This window comes from Populus alba, chromosome 1, assembly GCF_005239225.2.
Source record: "Populus alba chromosome 1, ASM523922v2, whole genome shotgun sequence".
Taxonomy (NCBI): Eukaryota; Viridiplantae; Streptophyta; class Magnoliopsida; order Malpighiales; family Salicaceae; genus Populus; species Populus alba.
In genome coordinates, this window is record NC_133284.1 from 20250255 (window position 1) to 20275473 (window position 25219).

The 25219-nt window shown below is 31.1% G+C and overlaps 2 protein-coding genes across 5 annotated transcripts; both read right to left on the reverse strand.

Annotated features, from left to right (window-relative positions):
• Nucleotides 1-3649: 3649 nt before the first annotated feature.
• LOC118042576 (26.5 kDa heat shock protein, mitochondrial) lies at nt 3650-5751 on the reverse strand. Of its 3 annotated transcripts, XM_035050283.2 has the most exons (3): nt 5549-5751; nt 4428-4832; nt 3650-4346 (listed from the first exon to the last, which is right to left on the reverse strand). In XM_035050283.2, exons 2-3 carry the CDS (start codon nt 4738-4740, stop codon nt 3931-3933), a joined length of 729 nt encoding a protein of 242 aa, XP_034906174.1. In that variant the 5' UTR covers nt 4741-4832; nt 5549-5751; the 3' UTR covers nt 3650-3930. The 3 variants fall into 3 exon arrangements, with proteins under 3 accessions (XP_034906174.1, XP_034906175.1, XP_034906173.1); XM_035050284.2 differs by lacking the exon at nt 5549-5751 and having other exon boundaries at nt 3650-4331; nt 4428-5175; XM_035050282.2 differs by lacking the exon at nt 5549-5751 and having other exon boundaries at nt 4428-5160.
• Nucleotides 5752-5895: 144 nt separating this feature from the next.
• LOC118042578 (uncharacterized) lies at nt 5896-11013 on the reverse strand. Of its 2 annotated transcripts, none has more exons than XM_035050286.2 (5): nt 10789-11013; nt 8153-8415; nt 7580-7670; nt 6261-6327; nt 5896-6176 (listed from the first exon to the last, which is right to left on the reverse strand). In XM_035050286.2, the coding sequence occupies exons 1-5, from the start codon at nt 10791-10793 to the stop codon at nt 6123-6125; spliced, it is 480 nt and encodes a 159-aa protein (XP_034906177.1). In that variant the 5' UTR covers nt 10794-11013; the 3' UTR covers nt 5896-6122. The 2 variants fall into 2 exon arrangements, with proteins under 2 accessions (XP_034906177.1, XP_034906176.1); XM_035050285.2 differs by having other exon boundaries at nt 8153-8420; nt 10789-11012.
• Between the last annotated feature and the right edge of the window lie 14206 nt (nt 11014-25219).

Consider the following 25219-nt stretch of genomic DNA (forward strand, 5'->3'; position numbering starts at 1 on the left):
TCTAAAAACAACTCTCTTGACTTTATCACTCTATTTTTTCTTCCTTTTAAGATTTTTTTCTCTCCCCCTCTCTTTCCATTTGATTTTTGTATCCCCCATCTTTTCTCTATAATTCACATATGTTTTATACCACTCTATTTAAAAATATTCATATTCTTTCTTCTTTATTCCTTATCATCTCATTGTACAAAAATCTTCTACTAACCATTTTTTAGTTCTTTTCTATTTTTCTTTGAATTATTTTTTTTCTTGTCTCTTTATTTTTAGTTGCTTGTGACACGACTAAAAACTTGATGTCTTCTCCCAAGTGCAAGAGTGTTGAAGTAATAAATAACCCGACAAGACCAAGGTCGAACCATGGGGAGGTTAACTATATAAATTATAAATAACAACAACGACAACAATAATTAGTAGTAGTAGTAGTACTACTACTACTACTACTAATACTAATAATAACAATAATAGTAATAATAGCAATAATAATAGTAGTAGTAGTAGTAATGATATTAATAATAGTAATAGTAATAATAAAGAGAGCTTTGAGATGTAAGATTGATTTAAGGATTAAACAATAATAAAAACAAATGTCAAGGTTAGAGGATCTACTAATGGTACTTCAAACAAGTATAGTATAAACTCTTATTGCTCAACTAATCCACTAATGGTACTTCAAACAAGTATAGTATAAACTCTTATTACTTAACTGGAAACCACACACAAATGAGGTTCCAATCAGATTATAATTGTTAACATGATTACATTAATTATCTTATTCGAGTGATGCCAATACTTGTAAATATTATCAGGTATTCATGGTGATAACTTATGTTAACAACAAATTAAGTTCCTTTTATAGCACAGGTATAGGTTATACCATATGGTTGGGCTATGAAAGTGCCAAGCATTTGTTGTATCAAGGGTTGTTCAACACAAATCTAGATTAACCATTTAACAAGCAAGGTATTAAGAGTAAACAAGATAATAAATATAAAACATGTTAATATCAAGCATTAAAGTCCATGTTGAGTTTATACTATACTTATTCTTACACCATTAGTGTAACCTTTTCACCTTGACATAATAGATTTAGTTAAACATAATGAAAGAAAGAAACATAAATAAACAAGATAAGAACATAATTATACAAATAAAGAAAAGGAAATGAAAAACATAAACAAAAGATTAATATAACATCAAATAAAACTTAAACATTACAAAATACAAAGAAAGAGAGCAAGAGCATGATCTTGATCTGAATACCAAGATGCTTAAATGCATGGCAAATACCTTCTTTTATAGGCCAAAATTTGAAACTATTGATTTAATGAATAATTGTTAAGAGGGTGGCCACATCTTGACTTGGTGAAAATCCTTATCTTCTTGTCTGAATAAAATGTCATTGCTAACATCAGAACTGAACCACCTGTACTTATGAAAGTTCTAAGAAATTCTTTTAGCTTTCTAGGAAAAAAAATTGAGGTCATTTGAACTTCTAGAACTCGAGATATGGGTTGAACACTGAACAGTGTTCCGGGTTGCAGGACAGATTCAGAACTTCGCCATTGTTATTAAAAACTTAAAAAACGGCCTTTTGTAAATTCTGGCCTCCACATGAAAGTTGTAGGTTTATGTCTTACCAAATCTTTATAAACATTTGAGATCATTTGGACATCTAAAACTCGAGATATAACCCAATTACCGAACAATGTTCCAGTTTGGATTGCACCAACATCTCTTTTCTAAGCTTCACCCTCTCTTTATCTTCACAATTTCAGTAGTTGAATTCATCAATCAATCCTTTGATTTATGTGATAGGCCTGCATTTAAGATGAACATTTATCATATATTAAGGTATCTTATAGTATTAGAATTGTTATTATAAAACATGCTTTAGTTAAGGAGTTATTGATACTTCAAATGCAAAATGATGATATAAAACCTTGATAAACATGCATTTTTAAGCACTAATCAGCTTGGTTAAAGGGTTGAAAAATTGTGTTCATTTTAGTTCCTCATTTCATACTTGAATATTGTTTCTTTCACTAATATTTTTATTTTTTTTTGTCTTTGAATTTTTTTCAATTCTCAATTTTTGAAATTTTGTTAATATGAATACAAACAAGTGAAATGGTCAAAAAAATCATGAAATGACCGAATTATATTGAAAATACATTTTTTTTTATATAATATTTGTATTTTTTAAAAAAAATATATGATCAAAATGGGGGTAAAACTTAAGTTGCAAAATTTAAAAATAGATGAACTAATAAATTGTAAAAAAGAGTTGTTTATGGTAAATAAAGATAAAAATGAGAAGTTGATCACCTTGTAAGGAGCAAAAAAATAAATACATATGTATATATGGTTTCTCATGCTGTAAGACACTTTTCAAACCTTTTTTTATTTAATATGATGACAATAAAAATAGATTTTTGTAAGAAAAGTATTGATTTAAATTTTGTGAAAAAATATGATTTTTTAGTCTAAATTCTCTTTTTTTCTTATTAAAGTACTTTTTTAACTATTTTTTTTAATAGCTATGTGATTTGTTGCATAAAAATTAATGCAATTAAAATAAATATATAAAAATAATTTAAACAGAGAAGTGTTTTTTTTTTTAAAAAAAACAAACAAAAATATCATAATATTAAAGTTTTAATAAAAAACTATAAATTGATAATTTTAGTGTGAATGTATTAAAAAATATAAAAAATAATAAATTTGAGAGAAAATTATATAAAAATTTATAATAAAAAATTAAAAAATAGATATTTCATTCACATTGAATTGAAAATTTATGAGTAAATATTTTAAAAAATTATGGATACTAGGCTCACATATAATTATTTCATTTACGTATAAATATTTTAAATAAATGATGATATGTCATCTAACTCTATTTATTTTTAAATTAAGTTCATATGTAACTTTTTTTCTCGTCACTTAAGGTGTCTTCAATGAATGAAAAAAATAAAATTAAAGTTTTTAAACCCTAAAATCATAGATTTCAAACCTTTTTAACCCAAAAAATAAAAATAATAATCATATAAACCTCTAAACACTCATTTATAATACCTAAAAACGCAAAATTAAATTAAATAAAAAAACCTATTGGGGCTCCGATATAGTTTTTATAATGTGTATCATTGAAGATAGAAATTATCTTCATAGATTTTCCATTTAAAAAATAAATCCATAAACATAAAAGAGCTCCTTTTTTTGTTTTTTAGGCCAGATGACACTAAACATCCTCAGTAAACATGTAAGGCACCTCCTTGAACAAGACTGCTCTCTCTCTTTTCTTTTGGCAAGTTCTTGCTCCGTTCTCAACTTTAAAATACCAAAAAACAATAAAATATAAAATATAAAATCCTAAAATAATATAAACTAAATCATACATGAAAGTAAACTTTAAAAAGAGTTTTTTTTTACATGAAAATGAAAAACAATCATGGTTTCTTTTATTTTATTTTGATCTTGTTCTTTTAACTATAATCTTAAATTATATTTCATGAAATTAATGTTTAATCTAATTCAAAAGTTTTCTAATACACTTTTGAAATAGAAAAGAAATAAAATTCTATACATAAAAAAAAATTGCTGTCCACATGCTATTCTGTTGCTACAATTAATACACTAAAACGACATGTTGTTTTAATTATTTAGGTGTAATAATGTATTATGATTAATATAAATAAAATAGAACGACGAATGTAAGCTTTCTATCGTCATAAAACTATGCTTATTTACCTTTATTTTAATTCACACAAAAGACATTAGGAAACTAAGAGGCAATTCACACCAAGTACAAGACGCCTCCCGGGCTGGTTAAGGGGAGAAGAGGAAAGGGAGGGGTTTCTTTAGACACCAAAACGCCATTATAGAACTCACTTTGATACAGAGAGGGAGAGAGAGAGAGGAGAAACAACATTAATGGATATCAATCTCCTTGACATCCTTTTTAGGCTTTTCAGTTCTTGGAATGGTAAGGTATAGCACACCATCCTTCAACTCAGCCTTAATTTCATCAGCTTTAGCATCATCAGGCAACATGATGCTAGTATTATAACATCCATAGCTCCTCATTGACCAGTGCTCGCCGTCTGATCCTTCTTCCTCCTCTTCCTTGAGCTCTCCCTTTATTGTCAAAACCCCATCATCGATGGTGATCTTTAAGTCCTCCTTGGATACACCCGGAACCTCGTATCGTAATTTATAGCATTCATCTTTCTCTTTAACGCGGCCTATGAGGTGCGAGGGTGACGGAATATGCAAGTTTTGGAACAGCTTGTTGATGTTATCAGTTGCTTGCACAAGTGCATTTCCAAGACCTGAAGGGAAAAACTCTGGTGGCAAATATAAAATGCATCAAAACATCTTTGAGAAGTTAAATTTAGCTCAGAAATTGAAGTAGAGACGGAGTGTACCATAAAGTGCAGGAACAAAATCAATTCCATCACTCTTCCTCCAGAGACCTTTCTTGCCTTTCTTCCTGCGAAACAGCTTAGACTTGTCACCATCCTTGTCGACAGCTACTTCTTTGCCATCTGATGTCTCGCCTGCTGTTTGATCGCTTGTTGTTGTTGTCATAAACCTCTTCAACAACCCGTCATGGTTCCACCTTTGCCTTCGAACCCCACCGAGAACACCATCAATGCTAACTCCATGATTCACCGAAGAAGAAGCGGAGAAGCACGTCCTTCGGGGCAAATTCCTCAAGGCCAAACGTGCCAAACTCATTCTTGAAAGGGAAGTTACTCCAAGGGTTAGCAAGAGACTGTCAAAGGAAGAGGCGGATTCTTGCGGCTACTTGAATTGTATTGTTGCTTAAGCTGGAGAAAAATGAAAGAGAATTTAAAGAGGGAGGTGGTGTTGCAGTGGAGCTGGGTTGTAACAGTCGGAGAAGTGTCTAAGAGGTTCTGGGAGGTGATGACATATCAACCAAAAGGATTCACATGTAAAGCACTAGAGACTTCTTCTGGGTGTTTCTAAAATTGTAGTCTGATTTCTTCTGGGTGTTTCTACAATTGGAGTAACTAATTTGCTGCTAGGCTAGAGAGTTCGAGATGACAACGTGTCTGATTCCAAAGTCTTTTGTCTGCTTCATTCTTAAGGGTGTCGGTCTGTTTAACGAGGATATTATTTAATGATTATTTTTTTTAATATTTTTTATTTAAAAATATATTAAAATAATTTATTTTTATTTTTTTTAAATTATTTTTGATATTAATATATCAATATATATATATATATATATATATATATTTTTTTTTTTTTTTTTTCAAAATTGCCCAACTCATTGAAGCAAAACCTGCTGCTTAAGTTTTATTAGATTGATTTAAAAGATATATTTTTTAAAGTTACCTAAAGGAATTTAATCTTAATTAATGTATAAATTAACTCGAAAATAGTATTAAAGAAGAAAAGAAGCCCTGTGCTTCTGGTTTCTTTAGAGGGGGGTCGGGTCGCTATCTAGTATTTACATGCTTTGCTCAGTTATGGTTTTTCGGTGGCTATTTACAAAACTAAGTGGAGATTTAGCACTTACCACTCTCTTTTCCAAGCCCATTTATCCGCCGGGGGTCATGTCACAAGAGCCACCTAGGCGCTCGTCATCATAAAAGTTCTCATTTGAGGGGGAAATCTTGGTAAATTCTTTATAAAGCCAGTTTGAGGACCAAAGGAATGGCAATATTGGTTCAAAAGTCAAAGAACCAATATCAGTTGGTAAAAAAATATATATATATTCCAAGTCAAAGAACTGAAAACTACCACCACCATCAGTTGAACCAGTATGCATGGCAATATTGGTTCAAAAGCCAGTCTCTTAGCTGGTACATGTGAGTAGCAAATTAGCCAGAGGAGTAAGAAACTCATAAAACTAGCAAGATACCATGACCAGTTAAAGCAGCGGCAGCCAGTTTTGTTTCTCATTTTTTTTTCAGTGCAATACAAAAGGCAGGTCTAAAAATGCCTGTGGATAAATCAAATCTGGGGTGGGAATATGACAGACAATGTTACGGTTGATATACATACCACCTTTTGCTCGATGACATTTCAAGGCTACAAGAATTGCGAGGGTATCTGATTCTCACCATCCTTCAAATCTCTTGAACTTCTACTTAATCATACATACCCTCCTGTTCCCAAATGTCCACAAGAAAATCCACCATTTCCTGTCAAATATGATACCAACAAGCAATAAGTAAAGTATGGTTTTCCGCCATCGGCTGGCTGGAGGGAGAAAACAAGATGCTCACAGTGAGTGGTATTGGCTGGGGAAACGGTTTGTTGCTCCCAAGCAAACTTTCATATGTCGCGTTCCAACTGCAGCAAAGCAAGAATTTTTTTAACCATGCAGATGTTAAAAATGCAGAGGATAAAGATTAAAACTTGCCGGAAGAGATAGATATTTGATACTTAAGAGTTGAAGAAGAGCAGAATTAAATTTCACAAATGAGAATGCCTATTTATAGGCTTACAATCAAACTGAAAATACTAAAAAAAATCTCAACTACTATCAGATTTTATTGGCACTACTTCTACCAACTGAAAAACAGAAAAATCAGGAGCAAGAATCTGATATAAAACAAAGAACAAGTCTTACTAAGATTGTTTCAAACTTCATAGGCAAACTCTCATGAATTCTAACAGCAGAGACAATGAGTGCTGACAAAATAACCAGAAAACACATGAAAGATCGATGCTTGTTCTTAAGACAACAAAGTATGATTCCAAGAATGTTTCTCCACTTTTACATACAATGGTTAGACATTTGGAAGTCTAGACCACGGTTTTGTAAAAGCTTAACATTTGGAGTACCAACAGTCTTGCTGTTTGAACCGAAAAATAACACTCCCAATTGTTTCCAGAACAAGAAATTATCTGGTACTAGACAAGAATCATTAGATTGAAGGCATCAAATCAATTCTTCTTTTCATCAGATTTCAAGTAAATGAGAAAAGCCCTACCATCCAAACAAGGACAGAAATTTATTGCACTCTGGTTTGGACAAAAGATTGATTCCATAAAACTCTTCTTTTATGATGTTCTTGGTATATTGTTAGATTGAAGGCATCAATTCAATTCTTCTTTTCATCAGATCTCCAATAAGTAAGAAAAGCCCTAGAACCCAAACAAGGACAGAAACTTATTGCACTCTGGTTTGGAAGACTGATTCCATTAAACTCTTCTTTTATGATGTTCTCGGTATTTTTGGACAATGGTTGTGATGGGCTAAAAGCAAGTCAACACAATAATCATGCCAAATTTCTAATTAGTTTTTCAGTGTCTGACACAATTTAAGTTGCTGCAAAACCAAACCCATTCAAAAGTCCTTTTTTTAAACGGTTAAAAGTTCCATCTAGATTATTTCTCAACTCTCCTTTCTTCATTGAAAAAGAAGGTCGAATGAGGAACTCAGAGCAGAGAACGTTACATTTTAGTTAAATTGAAAACACATGGAAAAAGGTGGCAGGGTCACTTGTAACACAAACAAACACGAATTTAGAAATTGATAGTAGCCATATTTTAGGTTCATATGAATTTGATCAATTTGGAAAATAGAAGAGCTGCTCACTTTAATTTGGGTTCTTGAGGCAGTTGTTCCTCGTTCCCAGACCTTTTATTTCCCACCCAACAGTGTCTTGTTTGATTCCAGAGAAGAAGACCTGTAATCGAAAGTTCAGGTTCATACTTTTAGCAGTGAAGCAACCACATATATATGGGGAGATGCACATAAGCAGTGGGCACAGATTGCCATTAGCAAACACAGGATTACTACTCTACCAAGTTTACATGCAAATTGTTAAAAAGTAGCCTATTTAAATCAAATTTATGAGGCCCTCTTATAGGAAAATGAAAGAGTGAAATGGATGGACAAATGAGAGGGGTACGGGGTGGGGATAGTGCAGCTAGATGGCAGTTACTACTGTTGATTTTATTTTTCCTTATTGCAAGTCATACTGCCTTCTGAAATATCTATCGATGTTGCTTGCTAGTTCTCATGTAGGTTGGGTATTAAAATGTAATGGAAGCTAGGTTCATTCTAAATAAGCATCAGCAGTCCAAATGCACAAAGCTGTCATGAGTATGGAGATGCTAATATGATTGAATGCAAAAAAAACTAATCAAAGAAACCATGAGAACTTGCCATGATTTACAAATTCAGAAACATTGTTAATACTGCCAGAGCCACCATGTTGATCAAGAGTCTGGTTCTGGTTCGCTATGCTAATTGATGAGATGCTTCCTTGTGACTGCACTGCACTGTAATCCATGTCACATGTGCTAGTGGTCCAGAAATCCTCTGATATGGTAGGTTTCTTCACAGTTTCACATTTAACTTTTGGTCCTTTTGATTGCTCACGCACGGAGGTAATTAGTGTGGGTTTATTATAGCAACCAAGACAACCACTGCTCTGTAACAAACGACATGCAATCATATAACTGATCAAATCCAGACAAAATGAAGCATGCATATGGCAATACAATGCAGATCACAATGATACAGAGAATCATGAACCAATGATAATATTACAACATATAGGTAGACAGTACATGCATGTAAACATGGAAAATACATGTGAGAAACATTTTGTTTTCATTACCTTTTAGGAATCAAAGTCAAAGCCTATGACATATCACCATGCAGACATCAAAGGATACTAGATGTACCAATATAACATATAACACTAAAAGGTAAGGTACAAAGTGCAAACCCTTCGTACATCTTTCCTTGAGATTACATTCCTATAGAACAGTTAAAGCGGTGTACTAAAATTTGAAGTAATTGCATGTCATGGAAAAATTTAACAAGATACCACAACATAACAACCCGATGATCATATCATACAGGAAAAAAAACCCATTTCAAGTGCTTCTCTCACAGCTAAAAAATTTTGGAATCAGAAAGGCAAGTGACGGCAGCTCATCAGTTTGTCAAACCAGTCCTTTTGTAGAGTGAATTTAAAAATCAATAAAGAAACAAGAAGATGCAGAACAATGATCACAGGGACATGATTGTTGTAGGGACAGCACTTAAAAAGATGAAAATGTGAAAATGGAGGAAAGCAAGAGAGGGAAGTCTTGAGGGCAGGAGGATTCCACAAGACCTTATGATTCAGCTTCATTTAACCACAAAATCATGGACACTGTTGTTGATAGTGTGGAATGGAACATATTTAAAAGATAAAAAATCATGTGGTGTTCAAAACACGGAATTACCAGCCATGTTATGAGAGAACTAAACACCACACTTTCAACTTCCTAACATGCTTTCCTAGATTCATAAATGGCCACTCACTTATATTGTGGTTGGAGGATGCATCGAACAGAAAAACATGTACTGTGTGCCAGGAGTTGTGCATGTTGTTAATGCCAAACTACAAACAAGGCTTGTATATCATCTTATCTATGCTAATTGCAGAGAGCTATCTCAATTTTAAGATGATAACACAAATGCTCACGATCACTATCAAGATTACTAACAGACATTTTAAAAAAAATCTATCAGGTCCCCACTATGGTTATCAGGAGATGCTCTTAAAATTAGTACCCATTTGAATATTAATCTTGATTTATCAATTTGCAGATGTTGTATGCAATTGCTCCCCTGAGGCAGATCAGATTAAAGCACATTTTTTTCTCAGAGCATGTCCTGAGTCCTTTCAATTATAGTATTTTTGTACAGCAACCCAGGAGTGGAATACCATGCCAGAATACAGACAAGTTGCACTGCTGTTCTGTTGTCCGAACCACAACACCAACAATATTTGACAACGTGCCTGAAGCTAGAATGATCAACTAGCAAAGGTTGGATTGACAGCAATAGAAAACGCAGCCAATCTTATCAGGTTTCAAACATTTGAAAAAAAAAAAAAAATCATCATCTAAAACCTCAAGGAAGCAAATTTGTCAATTATCCTCGCTCAACCAAACTACCTGCTGCTAAATGGAAGCATATCACAGATACATTAAGAGATCATAGCAAACGCCTAGGCAGCAGGTGATCTCCTAGGCAAGCCATGTAAGTTGTTCACCATGTTATATAAGTTGCTCCAGCAGATAAAGCATGCTATGTTAGCAAGGGTTGAGAAATTTCAGTGTACTAACCAAAGAGTCGCATTGGTGAAAAAAGTAACAATAATTTGATGATCGTGGGCAGTCCAATTCACAGAAATTCCAATTGCTCCAATAAAGTACATAAATTGTCAAGCAACCCAAAAGGGCAAACTTGCACGGATTTCTTAAATAGTACACACTCACAATAAGAACTCAACTTATTCCTTCCCTTCACGATACTCGACAAGTTTTGCGTAAACAAGTGGTATTTACAATTATGGAAACTCGTTGCAAGATTGATGAAAAAATAGCATGATTGACTCCTCGCATTTTTAAACCTAAAACTCTATGGAAGCAAAACGCGGTCACTGGGAACCTAAAACATCAAATCATGAATGTGAAACTACAACATTCAACTTCACTTCTATCTTTATCTAATTGCTACCGAGAATAATTAAATCTGATTATTGTAACATGATCTTGATAATTTCCTCTCTCAAAAGGAAACGTAAAAACAATTGCATAATCATAAACTAAAATGCAAGAAAAATAAATCCATCAATACCCATTTCCTATTCTCTTCAACATATCTCTAGACAACAAAAAAAAAAAAAATCATTTTTCTTCCAAATTTATCAGCGACCAAAAAAAGCAGAATTCAAGTCACAACAAATCAATCGTTAAAACCCACAAGGGAAATTCAAGAAAAGAATCCAGAAAACATACCCCATGCATGCAGTATGATGAATAATCGCTGATGAGATCCTGCACAAGTATGTGCTTTAGCAGGGAAAAGCGAAAAAATAAAACTGCAAGAGACAAAGATCGGGAATCAATGTGACGGGCCTTCCACGGAGAGATAAAAGAAGAAAGAAAATAAAATAATGGAGAAGCGAGTTAATTATTAAAACATGGTTAATTAATTAATCCAAACCATGCATTTCATCACTGAAAGCAAATATGGATATATGTGTGTGCTATGGATACACATTTAATTAAGATATTACTTAAACGTGAAATTTAAGTGGCACCTCACAAAAATATTATTTAATTAAAATTATTAATTTATCCAGATTATACTATATATGTATATATTATAAAAAAACATTAAGAGATATGTAAATATTATTTTGCATATTTTTTTAATGTTTTTGAATTGTTTTGATGTGTTGATCTCAAAAATAATTTTAAAAAAATAAATAAAAAAAAATCATTTTGATTCATTTATAAGTAAAAAATATTTTGAACCGTAATTTTTACCATAATCCCAAACAGATACTAAACTATAAACTAAGCTACGAAGCATTGTGAATTGCAGCAATGGTTTTTTTTTTTTTTTTTTTATCATTGAGATTTTTCCTTTTTCCTTTTACCTTTATAACCAATTTAAGTTAATTTGTTGATGAAAGGCAAGATTTAAATAAACCATGGTCAAAGTGAAAAGACTGAGTGCATGGGTGGCAACTTCAAATTTGACAAGAAAAATTTACTTTGATCTTTCTACTTTCTTGTTGATACATTTTTGGTCCCTAAATTTTCTAAGATTCAAATTTGATATACAAATATATTATTTTTATTTTGTAGTCTCTAGTTTAATAGAGAAGAAAGAGACTTGTTAGATTCTAATTATAGATAAAGAAAGTCTCAATTGACAATAATTTAGACCACTAAAAAGGTTAATTTGGATATAAAATGGTTTCATTTTATGGAAAAGATCCATTGAGATTTTGTTTCCCTTAATATTGCTAAAAAAAAAAAAGATCAAGCTTGAGAGCGGATTTTGTTTTCAGTTTGGATTTGGGTTTTTGGACAAGGGTTTTTTTTTTTTTTTTTTAGGGGGGGGAGTTGTTGGTTTATTAGTTTATTTGCATAATTGAGATTAATTTTATATGTGTTTGGTGTGAAAATTTATTGACAAAATTATTTTTTAGTAAAAATAACACCATTTCCTTATTTTCTTAAACTAGGAAGGAAACAATATGTTTCTGTCGCAACAAACAACGTGTTGTCTATCTTTATTTTTTTCAAATAAAAAAAATATAAGAGCCCATATGCACATAGACTTTTCCTTACAAGTCTGTAAGCATGCTTTTTAAAAATAGATCAGGTTTGCAGGCTTAATATCTTTTTTTCTTTCTTTCTTTTTTCTAATTTTTTATCTTTAATTGATACCCATCATTTTTATCTATGTGTTTTGTTTGCATTAATTTATTTATCTATATTTAAATTAATAACCTTTCTCTTATTTTTAAAATTACTTATTTTATATTTTTTAAATAGCAGTTGTTTTTTAATTATTTTTATGTATTTAATGTTTCAGGGAGATTATTCTAATTTATTTAAGAAATTTTTTATGTTTTATATAATAAATTTTATTTTTATAATGAGTTTATAAAAATAAAAATTATTTGTTCTTTGTAGGAAAAGGTAACCATTAAGATGATGATGATGATGATGATGTGTAAATTAAAGGAAAAAACTTGGGTTAAATATCATATTTATCTATATTTATTATTATGGAAAATAATTATCCTTTTATTTTAGCATTTGATTATCATTAGCAGCTCTTTCTCAGTTTATTCGTTCATATGTTTTAAAACAATTTTATGTTTATTAGTTATTATTTAAAAAAAAAAAAAACTACTCTTTTTCTAACAAAGATATATGAAAAAAATTATAGTACAACCTTAATTTAAAAAACATTATAGTAAACGATTAGTTTAAAACATAAAAATAAAAATATTAAATAATTTAATAATGATGGTTAAATGATGGCATCATGGCAACAATATATTTAATAATAGTAGTGGTGATGATAAAATGATAATTAACAACAAAAAATAAATTAAAAAAGGATGATACTTCACTGTAGCTCATATTTTATAAATAGCATTCCTATAGTTTTTTGGATTTGTTTTTGAAAACAAAAATCTTTTTTATATAGTTATGTCGCGGGAGCGCGAGCCGGTGACGCGACGTCGTCTGGCGACGGTGAAGGCTTTTGTCGCGCCTCTTGTGTGAGGTGTGATGTGTTAGAAATGTTTTTTGGATTTAATCATAAAATTATGATTAAGGTTAAGGAGTCGCCACCTAATATTATGGTAACTAGAAACCTATGGTCTGTGATAGTTTGAATAAGGGACTGATTGTGCAAGGGGAAGACGCATCACCCCCAGTGCACCCTACCTAAGGTAAGCTGCATTATTGTTTGATTATTTTTTATGAGTTGGGTTTCTATTTGTTGGTTTTTTCTAAGGTTCAAGACAGATCTCTTTTCATAACAAAGTCTCTACCTTATTAGGTTAAATCCTAACCGTTCTAAATATGAATTTTAACATCGCATTTATTTACACAATGTATTTTTAATATTTGAGGGTGTACTTTATCGTGTAATTTTACACCACACAAATATTAAAGTTTACATTTAAACCCTATAAAAAAAGATTTAAATTTTTTTTTTGACATGTTGGTCAAATCCTAATGGATAATCATAAATTGGTTACGATATCCATTTTTAAATTTAAAAAAAAAAAACATGAAAAAGGATGCAATTTTTATTTTTTTATGAAAATATGCTTGGAAAAATTTTAGGATTTAGCTGTTCAGGTTGGGCCAGAACTGGGCCAGCCCAAGGTCCACTGGAACAGTAGACATGAATTATAATTCATGTCCACGATGCACTTATGAACAATGGAACTTTCATAGGGAAGACAAAGAACTAGGGGAAGGGTATTGAACCACCTAGCATGGCAGTGATGGCTGGCTAGTAGAGGAGGACGACCTGAAGTCAGTGGTGGAAACAACAGTGGAGTTGGCTGGAGCGGTTGCAACTGGAAGAGGAAGAAAAGGAAATCTACAGAGAGGAGAGGAAGGAGAAAGTTGCAACTATTGTTACTGAAAGAAGGTGTTTGGGCGGCGACTTATTGTGGAAATGATGGTTTCTATACCAGTGGTGGTAGTGGTGGTGCTCAAAGGCCACGGTGGAGAGAGAAAGAAGAGAGGATTGTGCAGAAAAAAACACTGGGGAAGAGGCTGGTTTTTTTTAATTTTTAGACCACATTTTCTCCTCCCTCGAGCCATGAAATCCACCTCTATTTATAGGCGGTGGAAAAGAGCAATCTTTTCTACACTGTGGAAAAATTGCAGCCTTGATTCAGTTAATAAGGATCTCAACCGTTAGCTCAAAGTAAGCATCCTGAATTATCAAATATACAGGAAAAAGGTTGAATGAGTTGGCCTCTTTAAGTCGGCGCCGGTGCCGATGGGTTGTCATTCAGCCTGAACAGGCCATATAAGGGTGTAAAAAAATTATAGAGGATCATTTACGTGCAAGATTTGTCAATCTTTATGGACATTAGATATATTAAATGCACCTGCAAAGTAGCCTCCCTAAGTTGTCATTTTAGAGATTTAAAGAAGAAGATGAACAGTACCAAAGTTCTGATTTTGACCAAAGTTCATTTCAGTCCTCCCTCTTTAAATTTGATTTAATTGCACCCATAATTGACCATTAAACTTTTAATTTCTTCAATTTTACCCCTGTTTTTTGTTGTCAATTGAGTCCTTATAGTTTGGCATCTTTTGCAAATTGATCTTAGGCTATGAATTTTATCAATTTAACCCCTAATTGACCCCAAAACTTCAATTTTCTTGCGATTTTGCCCCTGATTTCAATCAATTAATTTGGTAAAAATTAAATATGGTTTTTAAAATTTCAATCTTCTCAATTAAGCCCAAATTAGGCTCTCAAACTTAATTGATTTTACCAATTAAGCCCCAAATAAAATTAATTTGATCCATTTAAAGTATAATTAAGTCCTTGCACTTAATTAAATTCTTCAATTGGACCCAACTTAATTCTTAAACATAATTAAAATTTAATTTGGCCCATGATTAAATCAAATTGGCCTATTAAAAATTTAATCATGTCATTGGACTTAATGTTTATGCAAATTTGTCCAATAATCATTAAATTTAACCTTGAATTTGCATTTCCTCCAAAATTGCTGTTTGATTTCCCGTTTTGCTTTCTTCACGTTGCCAACCTTTATTATTATTTTTTGATTTTTTATTTTGAAAAAAAAAATTGATTTTTAGGGAATAACCCAAAATTGGGTTATGACAAGTTACATGATCGCTAGTTACCATAATTTTTCCTTTCTTTGAGGCACTTTTTCCACCATGTGCTTTGTCTTTCTTTCTTCTTCTTTTTTTTTTTTTTATCGCATATTGGAAGTTTCTTGATCTTCTTTTCCTTTCTAACCATTATTATTATCTCAAATTTTTTTTTTTTTTAAAAAAAAAAAACACGCCTCTAAAGTTAAATGAAATTTAACTCTATTGCATAATAATTTGTATTAAAAGTTTCTTCTAAAATTTGAGCTTTGGAGGAGGCATTATCCAAAGCATAAAGAACACAAGCTTTTTTCCATTCATAAAAAAAAAAAAAAAAAAAAAAAAAACCCACACTAGACCTTTCTCTTTTTGATTTTATAGGCTTTCTTTGTTCTTGTCCTTTCAAATTCTCCATCTAAAAGAGTGGGCGGGCAGTGAGCCTTTTGAATAACCCCAACAAGTTTTTTTTTCTTTTCATTTCAATCATAACAACTTCTTACACTTTTAGGTGATTTTATGTTTTTTTTTTAATTGATGTTTGTTGGGTGGTTTGATTTAGAGTTTTTGAGTTTTAAATTTCTAGGTTGTATATGAATTTGATGATCATCCAAAAAAGATAACATGTTATTTTTTATCTTGAGTTGAATTTGAGGTTATTGTTTTATTTGATTTAACTAAATCTAATCAAGTAAGCAAGTTTCCAGGTTTATTTTCCACTCGCTTTTCTTATTTCCTTTTCTCCCACTTTGCTTTTATAGGTTTTCAGTTTTTGATTGCAATGCATTTTTGTATTGACTCTTTTTTAGTATCATTTTTAATTTGCCTTGGTTTTTGAGTTTCGATGTTATTTGGTTAATTATTGTTTTATTTTAGGAACTTAATTTGGATGATAATTTGATATTTCAGTGCCTTAATTATAATAGCACAACATACCGACTTTTGTATGAAATCTGAGAAGCTATTATTGGCAAGACAAGAATTTGTATCAATAAAATAGATTATTTAGTGTTACTTTAACAACAGTAAAACCTTGGTTTTGTAATAACAAATATAAAAGCATTTCAAATTGACTATTATCATTTTTTAGCATTCGTTTGTCTCAAAGTCTGATCTATTCCATAAAGTTTCTTAGCATTTATTTCCCTGAAGAATTGCCTTTTTCCTTTTAATTATAACTCATTATAAATTATTAACATGATCATATTAATTATCTTATTTAAGTAACACCAAACTTTTAAATATTGTCAGGAATTCATGATGCTAACTTATATTAACAACAAATCAAGTTCATTTCATAGTACATGTGTAGGTTATACCATACAGTTGGGCTATGAAAGTCCCAAGCATTTGTTATACCAAGTGTTATATAACACAAATCTAAATTAACCATTTAACAAGCAAGGTATTAAGAATTAATAAGATAAAAATGATAAGACATGTCAATAGCAAGTTGTTTAGGGTATAAGCATTGAAGTTCATATTGAGTTTCTATTATACTTATTCTTACACCATTAGTGTAGTCAGTTCACCTTGACATAATAAACTTAGCTAAACATAATGAAGAAGAGAAACATAAATAAACAAGATAGAATATAAACAAAATACAAGTTAACTAAGTAAAGGAAAGGAAATGAAAAGCATAAACAAGATATTAATGAAAGCAAAACTTAAGCATTACAAAAATATAAAGAGAGAAATAAAGAGCATGATTTTGATCTGAACAATCAAGATGCCTAAATGTATGGCAAATGCCTCTTTTTATAGGCCAAAATTTGGAATTATTGATTTGATGACTAATTATTGAGTGGGTGGTCACATCTTGACTTGGTGACAATTTTTATCTTATTATATGAACAAAACATCATTGATAACGTTTGAATTTGAACAAGCTTTACTCATGAAAGTTCTAGGAAATTGTCTCAGCTTTTCAGAAAAAAACAATTGAGGTTATTTAGACTTCTAAAACTTGAGATATATGTTGAACACTGAACATTGTCTGGGCTGCAGGACAGATTTAGACTTCTCCGTTTTTTCTATAATTTGGACTTGAAAACGGCATTTTTAAATCTTGGACTCCACATGAAAGTTTTAGGTCTATGTCTTATCTTTCCATCCATATAAAAGTAGACCTAAATTCAAGATCTATAGCTTCAGATATGACCTAATTACCAAATAGTGTTCCAGTTTGGACTACACCAATATCTCTTTTCTAAGTTTAGCCCTCTCTTTGTCCTTTTAATTTCAGTACTTAAACTTATCAATCAATCCTTTCATTTATGCGATAGGCCTGCATTTAAGATGAACATTTACCATAAATTAAAGGTATCTTATATTATTAGATATGTTATTATAAAATATCCTTTAGTTAAGGAGTTATTGATACTTCAAGTGCAAAAATGATGATATAAAATGATAAAAATGCATTTTTAAGTACTAATCAATGGTTGAACCAAAGAATTTAAGTCAACCTGATCAAGTTAAATTCAATTCATTTGGATACAGTCTTATTTGGTTTTCAACTTTTTTGATAAGAGATTTTTTTATTTAAGGGTGTCTTAAGCAAACATGTCATTAGATCTATTTTGGCAGTTTTATTTGAAGAAATAATGGGTTTTTTTTTAACAATCAAAGACTTAAAAATAATAAAATAAATAAATAAAAGGTGTCCTTGTATATGGCCAAAAACCCTAAAAAATTTATTGGGGCAAGTCTTAAAATTAAAAACAAATCTCAAAAAATATTTTTGATGTTTAAAATTACAAAAAGTATTACATAGATTTTATTAGTTTGTAAAAATCCAAAGGATTTTGGATTATATTTCAAAAATATTAAAAACTTATTTTTGGTGAAAAAAAAACATTTTATTCACTTTTAATATAAGGATAAAAAATTCATATTGCATGTCAACATCCAAAATATTATTAGTAGTAATACAACTTATTCACTTCTAATATAAGGATAAAAACTCCAAAGAATTTTATTTAAAATATTATTTGGAATGATGCAATAGCAAAACAATTCTCAAGTTTGTTCTTATAACCCATTTTTGGGTTATTCCAAAAAAAATTTAACTTTTTTTCTTTTCAAAATAATAATAAAAAAATAGCAAGAAGACTAATATTTTGAAAAAATTAATATGGGAAGGATATCAAATATACAGAAAAATCAAGCTATAATTTTGAATGGAATTGAGAGGTTAATTGTACTTAATTATACCCAAAACCGAAGAGATAATGCAAATTCAAGGTCAAATCAACTCATTATTGGATGAATTTACATAAAAATTAAGCATAAGGACATAATTTGATTTTTAATAGGTCAATTTGATTTAATCATAGGCTAAATTAAAGTTTATTATGTTTAAGAATTAATTTGGGTCTAATTGAACTTTAATTAGATGCAATGACTTAATTATACTTTAAATTAGTCAATTAATTTTATTAGGAGCCTAATTAGTGAAAAATTAAGTTTGAGATCCTAATTTGGGTTTCATTGAGAATATTAGAATTTTAGAAGACCAAACTTAATTTCTTATAAAGTTAAATGGTTCAAATTAGAAGTAAACTCGCAAGAAAATCAAAGTTTTAGGGTCAATTAAAGGTTAAATTGAAGAAATTCATAGCCAATGACCTTTATGTAAAAGGCATTAAATTATGGGGATAAAACTGAATGAAATCAGGGTGAAATGTTAATGGTCAATTAATGGCTAAATTAAAAAAAAAATACAATACCAAGGGCTAATGTGAAAAAAGCAATAGAATTCGAGGCTGATACTGAAGTTTGACAGGGGCAAAATTGCATAAAATTAAAAGTTTATAGCCAATCAGGGGTGTAATTAAGAGAAATCATGAATTGAATGACTAAATTAAACTTTACCAAAATAGCGCTGTTTTAATTACTGCTCATCTTCTTCTTCAATTTTCAATGAAAAGAATGCTCATGGGGCTATTTTTTAAGGGCATTTAATGTTTCATCTCTCTACAAAATTTGACAAAACTTGCAGGAAAATGATCACTTGACATTTGATTACACCCCGGTATAGTCCTTTCTAGCCGATTGACACCACAGTGGTAGTGGCGCCAACCTAAAAAGGCCAACTCAAGCAATCTTCAACTGACAAATTTGACATTTCATAATAGACACTTTGAACCAATAGTTGGAATCCTTTGGGGTTGAATCAAGGGCCAAGATTTGGCACCATTACAGAAAAAAAAAATGTCCCTATTCCACTCCTATAAATAAGGGTAGATTTCATGGATTCATGAAGAAGAAATCATAGGCCAAAGTTGGGAGAAAACCAGCCTTCCCCCTGGTGTTTTTTGCCATTATCGTCTTCCCCCCCTCTACCCACCATGTTTCTAGACGCTACCACCTTAGCACCGTCGTGACTAAGTGCAACCAACCTCCTCCACTAATTAATATTTTCACTAGCGACAAGGGCAATAGCCATGAACTTCTCTCCCTTCTCCACAAGCTTTCTCATAAGAGCTAACACCAGCATCAGTCATCGATATCTCTACCTATAACTCCACCACCAGTTGACAATAAACAACTAGACCTCCTCATGTAAACATGCAGAAACATGAATTATAATTCATATTTTGTGGTTTACAATGCAACTTCGTGATTAGTATTAAAAGTATATTTTTATCAAGGTTTTATATCATTATTTTGCACTTGAAGTATCAATAACTCCTTAACGGAAACATGTTTTATAATAACATATCTAATAATATAAGATACCTTTAATTTATGGTAAATGTTCATCTTAAATGCAAGCATATCACATAAAGAAAAGGATTGATTGATGATTTTAAGTACTAAAATTGAAATGACAAAGAGAGGACCAAACTTATAAAAGAGATGCTGGTCCAATCAAAATTGGAACACTGTTTGGTAATTGGGTCAGATCTGGAGCTATAGATCTCGGATTTAGGTCTGCTTTATATGGATGGAAAGCTAAGACATAGGCCTAAAACTTTCATATGGAGTCTAAGATTAAAAAAGGCCGTTTTTAAGTCCAAATTATAGCAACAATGAAGAAGTCGGAATTTGTCTTGCAGCCTAGACATTATTCAGTGTTCAGCCCATATCTCGAGTTCTAGAAGTCCAAATGACCTTAATTGTTTTTCCTGGAAAGCTAAGATAATTTCCTAGAACTTTCATGGTAAAGTTGGTTCAAATTTGGATGTTATCAATGACATTTTGTTCAGACAAAAAGATAAGGATTGTCACCAAGTCAAGATGTGGCCACCCACTAAACAATTAGTCATCATATTAATAGTCCAAATTTTGGCCTATAAAAGGAGTCATTTACCATGCATTTAGGCATCTTTGTTGTTCAGATCAAGATCATGCTCTTTATTTCTTTCTTTATATTTTTGTAATGTTTAAGTTTTATTTCATGTTATATTTTCCTTAATCTCTTGTTTATGCTTTTCGTTTTCTTTACTATACTTATGTTCTTATGTTGTTTATTTATGTTTCTCTTCTTTATTATGTTTAGCTAAGTTTATTATGTTATGGTGAAAAGATTTTACTAATGGTGTTATAATAGATATAATATAAACTCAATATGGACTTCAATGCTTATATCCTAAACAACTTGCTATTAACGTGTATTATCATTTTATCTTATTAAATTCTTAATATCTTGCTTGTTAAATGGTTAATCTATATTTATGTTGTATAACACTTAGTACAACAAATACTTGATACTTTCATAGCCCAACTGTATGGTATAATCTACAGCTATACTATGAAAGGAACTTGATTTGTTGTTAAAATAAGTTAGCATTATGAATTACTGACAATATTTAAAAGTTTGATGTTACTAAAATAAGATAATTAATATGATCATGTTAAAAATTTATAATGAACTATTAAGGATAAATCATCCGATTGGAACCTCATTTGTGTGTGGTTTCCAGTTGATTAATAAAAAGAGTTTATACTATACTTATTTCTAATACTATTAGTGAATCTTCTAACCTTGATAATTATTTTATCATTGTTTAATCCTTACATTAATCTTACATCTCAAAGTCCTCTTTAACTTATTATTATTATTATTATTATTATTATTATTTGTAATTTATATAGTTAACCTTCCTATGGTTCGACCCTAGTCTTGTCAGGTTATTTATTACTTCAAAACTCTTACACTTAGGAGAAGACATCAATTTTTTGGTCGTGTCAAGTTCTTAGCGCCGTTGTCGGGGTGGTAAATTTATGTACAAATTATAAATTTTGTTATATTTTTCTCCTTTCACTTTTCTTTTATCTAACTTTTGTTTCTTGTGTTTTGTGTCATTTTTCTTTTCTTTTCTTCTTTTTATTCTCTTTCTACATGTGCATGAGTGTTTGGTTACGTACATTAAGTGGTAGACTTTGTAAGGTATCCTCATCATTTTTTGAAAATATGGCCGAAGAAGATAATCAGTCGCTTCATAATGAGAATAACCGAATTAGAACACTTAGAAATCACATGAATCCTACAAGAACTAGTGCACCCTCATGTATAGTTTTCCCTACTGATGCATCTCACTTTAATTTTAAGCTAGGTATTATTCAACTTTTACCTTATTTTCATGGCTTAAATTTAGAAAATCCATACTTGTATTTGAGAGAATTTAAAAAAGTTTGTAACACTTATAATGACTCAAATTATAGCATAAACACCATCATATTAAAGTTTTTTTCTTTTTCTTTAAAAAATAAAGCTAAAACATGGCTACAAAATTTAAGACCAGGATCCATTCGTGCTTGGGATGAAATGCAATAACATTTTTTTAAAGAAGTTTTTTCCATCTCACAGAATAAACTCTTTCAAAAGACAAATCACCACTTTCACTAAAAAACCAGGAGAAACATTTTACCAATATTGGTATAGGTATCAATACTTGCTTAATACTTGCCCTTATCATGGTTTTGAAACATGGAGATTGGTTTCACATTTTTATAAAGGATTAACAACTAAAGATAGGTAAATGGTGGAATTGATGTGCAATGGAACTTTTGAAAATAAAGACCCTAATGAAGCAATGGAGTACTTACACTTGCTAGCTGAAAATGCTTAAAATTAGGACACTACAGGCACTTATGATGCGCTGGGTAAAACTCAATCTCATACATCTAGTGGAGGTATGTACAACCTTAGGGAAGATCATGACCTCCAAGCTAAATTTGCATCTTTAGCTAAAAAAGTCGAGGCACTTGAATGTAAAAAGAATAGTCAATTAAAATTTGTTCAAGACAATGTGTGTCAAATTTGTGAAATAAATGAACATGCAACCAATGACTGTCCAACTTTGCATTCTTTCAAGGAATGACTCCATAAACATGCCCATGCTTTAAGAAGTTTCCAAAGGCTCAATCATAACCCATACTCGCAAACATACAACCCTGGTTGGAGAAATCACTCAAATTTCAGTTGGAAGAGTGATAACAATAATGCACAAACTTCACAGCCACCATTTCAAGCACACTATAATTTCTAAAATTCTCATAGATATGCACCTCCTAGAAGAAATCTTGAGGAAACATTACATATATTCATTGAAAAGCAAGAGACAATCAACACTCTACTTGCTCTAAGCATGACAGATTTTAAAGATGCTTTTGCAAAATTCACTTCTGCTCTTAGTTTTCAAGAGAAAGGTAAGTTCCATCTCAACCACAACAAAATCCAAAGGGGCAATACAATGCAAATGCAAGTAGTTCCAGAAGCCAACACATGGATCAAGTCAAATCAGTCATCACTCTTCATAGTGGTAAGGTTATTGAAAACCCCACTCTTGAATCTTGTGAGAAAGATGATGAGTCAATCTCTGAGGGTAAGGAAGGGGTTGAATTTGAACATTGCAAAGAAAAACTGATTCCTCGCCATCACTTCCATTTCCTCATGTCATGACCAAACAGGAAGCAATCGAGGATGAAAAAGGCACCGAAAATGTTGTCGCGGATCATTTGTCAAAATTGACAATAGATTCGACATCCGACATCACACCAATCGATGATTACTTTCCTGATGAATCTTTACTTTCTCTTAGTTCAATGCCTTGGTTTGCTAAAAATATAATTTTTCTTGCTTTAGGATTTTTGCCAGCTCATTTGGATAACCAAGACAAAAGAAAGTTTTTGAGCGATATGCAAAACTTTTATTGGGATGACCCTTACTTATTCAAATATTATCCTAATCAAATATTTCAAAGATGCATTCTCAATAATGAGGTAAGTAGTGTCATTAAATTTTATCACTCTAAGGCATGTGAGGGTAATTTCTCGTCAAAAAAGACGATTGTAAAAATTTTACAAAGTGGATTTTACTGGCCCACCATGTTCAATGACTTATATGCATTCTGCAAAACCTGTGAAAATTGTCAAAAGGTGGGATTTATTTCAAAACATAGAGAGTCCTAAGATAATCTTCTATTGACTCTTAGGTCTCATCATAGTGGAGATGTGCATCGTGCAATTCATGATTTATGGCCCCGCTCTCATAAAGAACATGCTCATCATAGTCTTGGGTATCTGACTAAAAAAAAGACCATATTTGCTAGTTTTTTTAAAAAAAATAGATGGGAAGCCTATCCTCGACCCATAGAAGGCGTTTAAGCCGTTCTTGGATGTAAAACCATGGGAAGATGTGAGCCACAATCACAACTACCTGTACATACACATGCTTTTTCAAAAAATAAATAATCAATAAAATAAAATAAAAAGAGTGAGTGAGACTCCAGCTGGCCTACATGTAGGTGGTATGATTGTATTTTCAATCTCTTATCTATAAAATATTCTCTTCCTTTATTTCATTTCTACTCAACCCATACATTTAACAGATATAGAGGTGTGTACAAATGGCAGGTTCCTCAAGTCATCACATAATAAATATTTATGTTTTCAGCAGATCTAGTCTTGGGAAAGAAAAAGAGTTTTTAGAATCAGCAAATCATCTTTGTCATGTACTAGCTGAGAGAAAGATTCATTTAGTGTATAGGAGAGGCAGCCTTGGGTTAATGAGGGGGGGTGTGTCAATAGCTATATTTTTAGGAGGTAGTCAAGTTTTGGGGGTCATCGCCAAAGTTTTAGCAAAATGGGACATCATTGGAAAAACAATTGGAAAGAAACTATAGGTCTTCACAATGTCTGATCGAATGAATAGAATGTCTAACCATGTTAATGCCTTCATTGACTTACCAAGAGGTCTGGGAACATTGGAAGAGATCTTTCATATTTTCTCTTGGATCTAATTGCACATTCACCATAAACTCATAGGTCTGTTAAATGTTAATGGTTTTTATGATAATTTGTTGTTTTTTCTTGACCAAGGTTTGGAATAGCAATTTCTAACATCTTCGGCACGACAAATCATAAGCTCGATACATGGGTTAAATATGCATTGTGTTTTAAGTTATATGTATATATATTAAAAAAAAAAAAAGAGATAATAATCTCAACCCAAGGAAATTAACCTTAAACATTATAACAAAAATTTTGTTTTCATCCAAGTAAAGCCCCATAACTATATGTTGATATATTGAGTACAAAAGAAAGGTTTATTAATATCTTGTTTAAAAGGTATTTAGCATATAAATAAATTTAATGAGAGTTTGTTTATCTGGATAGATTAATGAAAGTTGAATGATGAATGTCTTTCTTTGTGGAATTTGCAAAAAACAATTTCTATTTTAACGCTTTGATAACTAGGAACTAGTAATAAGCTGGTTGGGGGTGTGATTAGTACTTAAAAGTGTATTTTTATCAAGGTTTTGTATTATCATTTTGCACTTGAAGTATCAATAATTCCTTAACTAAAGCATGTTTTATAATAACATATCAAATAATATAAGATACCTTTAATTTATGGTAAATGTTCATCTTAAATGCAGGCATATCACATAAATGAAAGGATTGATTGATGAGTTTAAGTACTGAAATTGAAAGGACAAAGAGAGAGTTAAACTTAGAAAAGAGATACTGGTTTAGTCCAAACTAGAACATTGTTCTGTAATTGAGTCATATCTGGAGCTGTAGATCTTGG

Bases quoted from the DNA above. Each gene is read 5' to 3' on its own strand.
- LOC118042576 (XM_035050283.2), bottom strand. From the start codon at position 4,740: ATGAGTTTGGCACGTTTGGCCTTGAGGAATTTGCCCCGAAGGACGTGC. The intron at 4,347-4,427 runs GTACACTCCGTC...ATTTGCCACCAG, and splicing joins TTTTGTTCCTGCACTTTATG to AGTTTTTCCCTTCAGGTCTT.
- LOC118042578 (XM_035050285.2), bottom strand. The intron at 7,671-8,152 runs GCAAGTTCTCAT...TTTCGATTACAG, and splicing joins TTCTGAATTTGTAAATCATG to GTCTTCTTCTCTGGAATCAA. The intron at 6,328-7,579 runs GTGAGCAGCTCT...GCTTTGCTGCAG, and splicing joins CCTCAAGAACCCAAATTAAA to TTGGAACGCGACATATGAAA.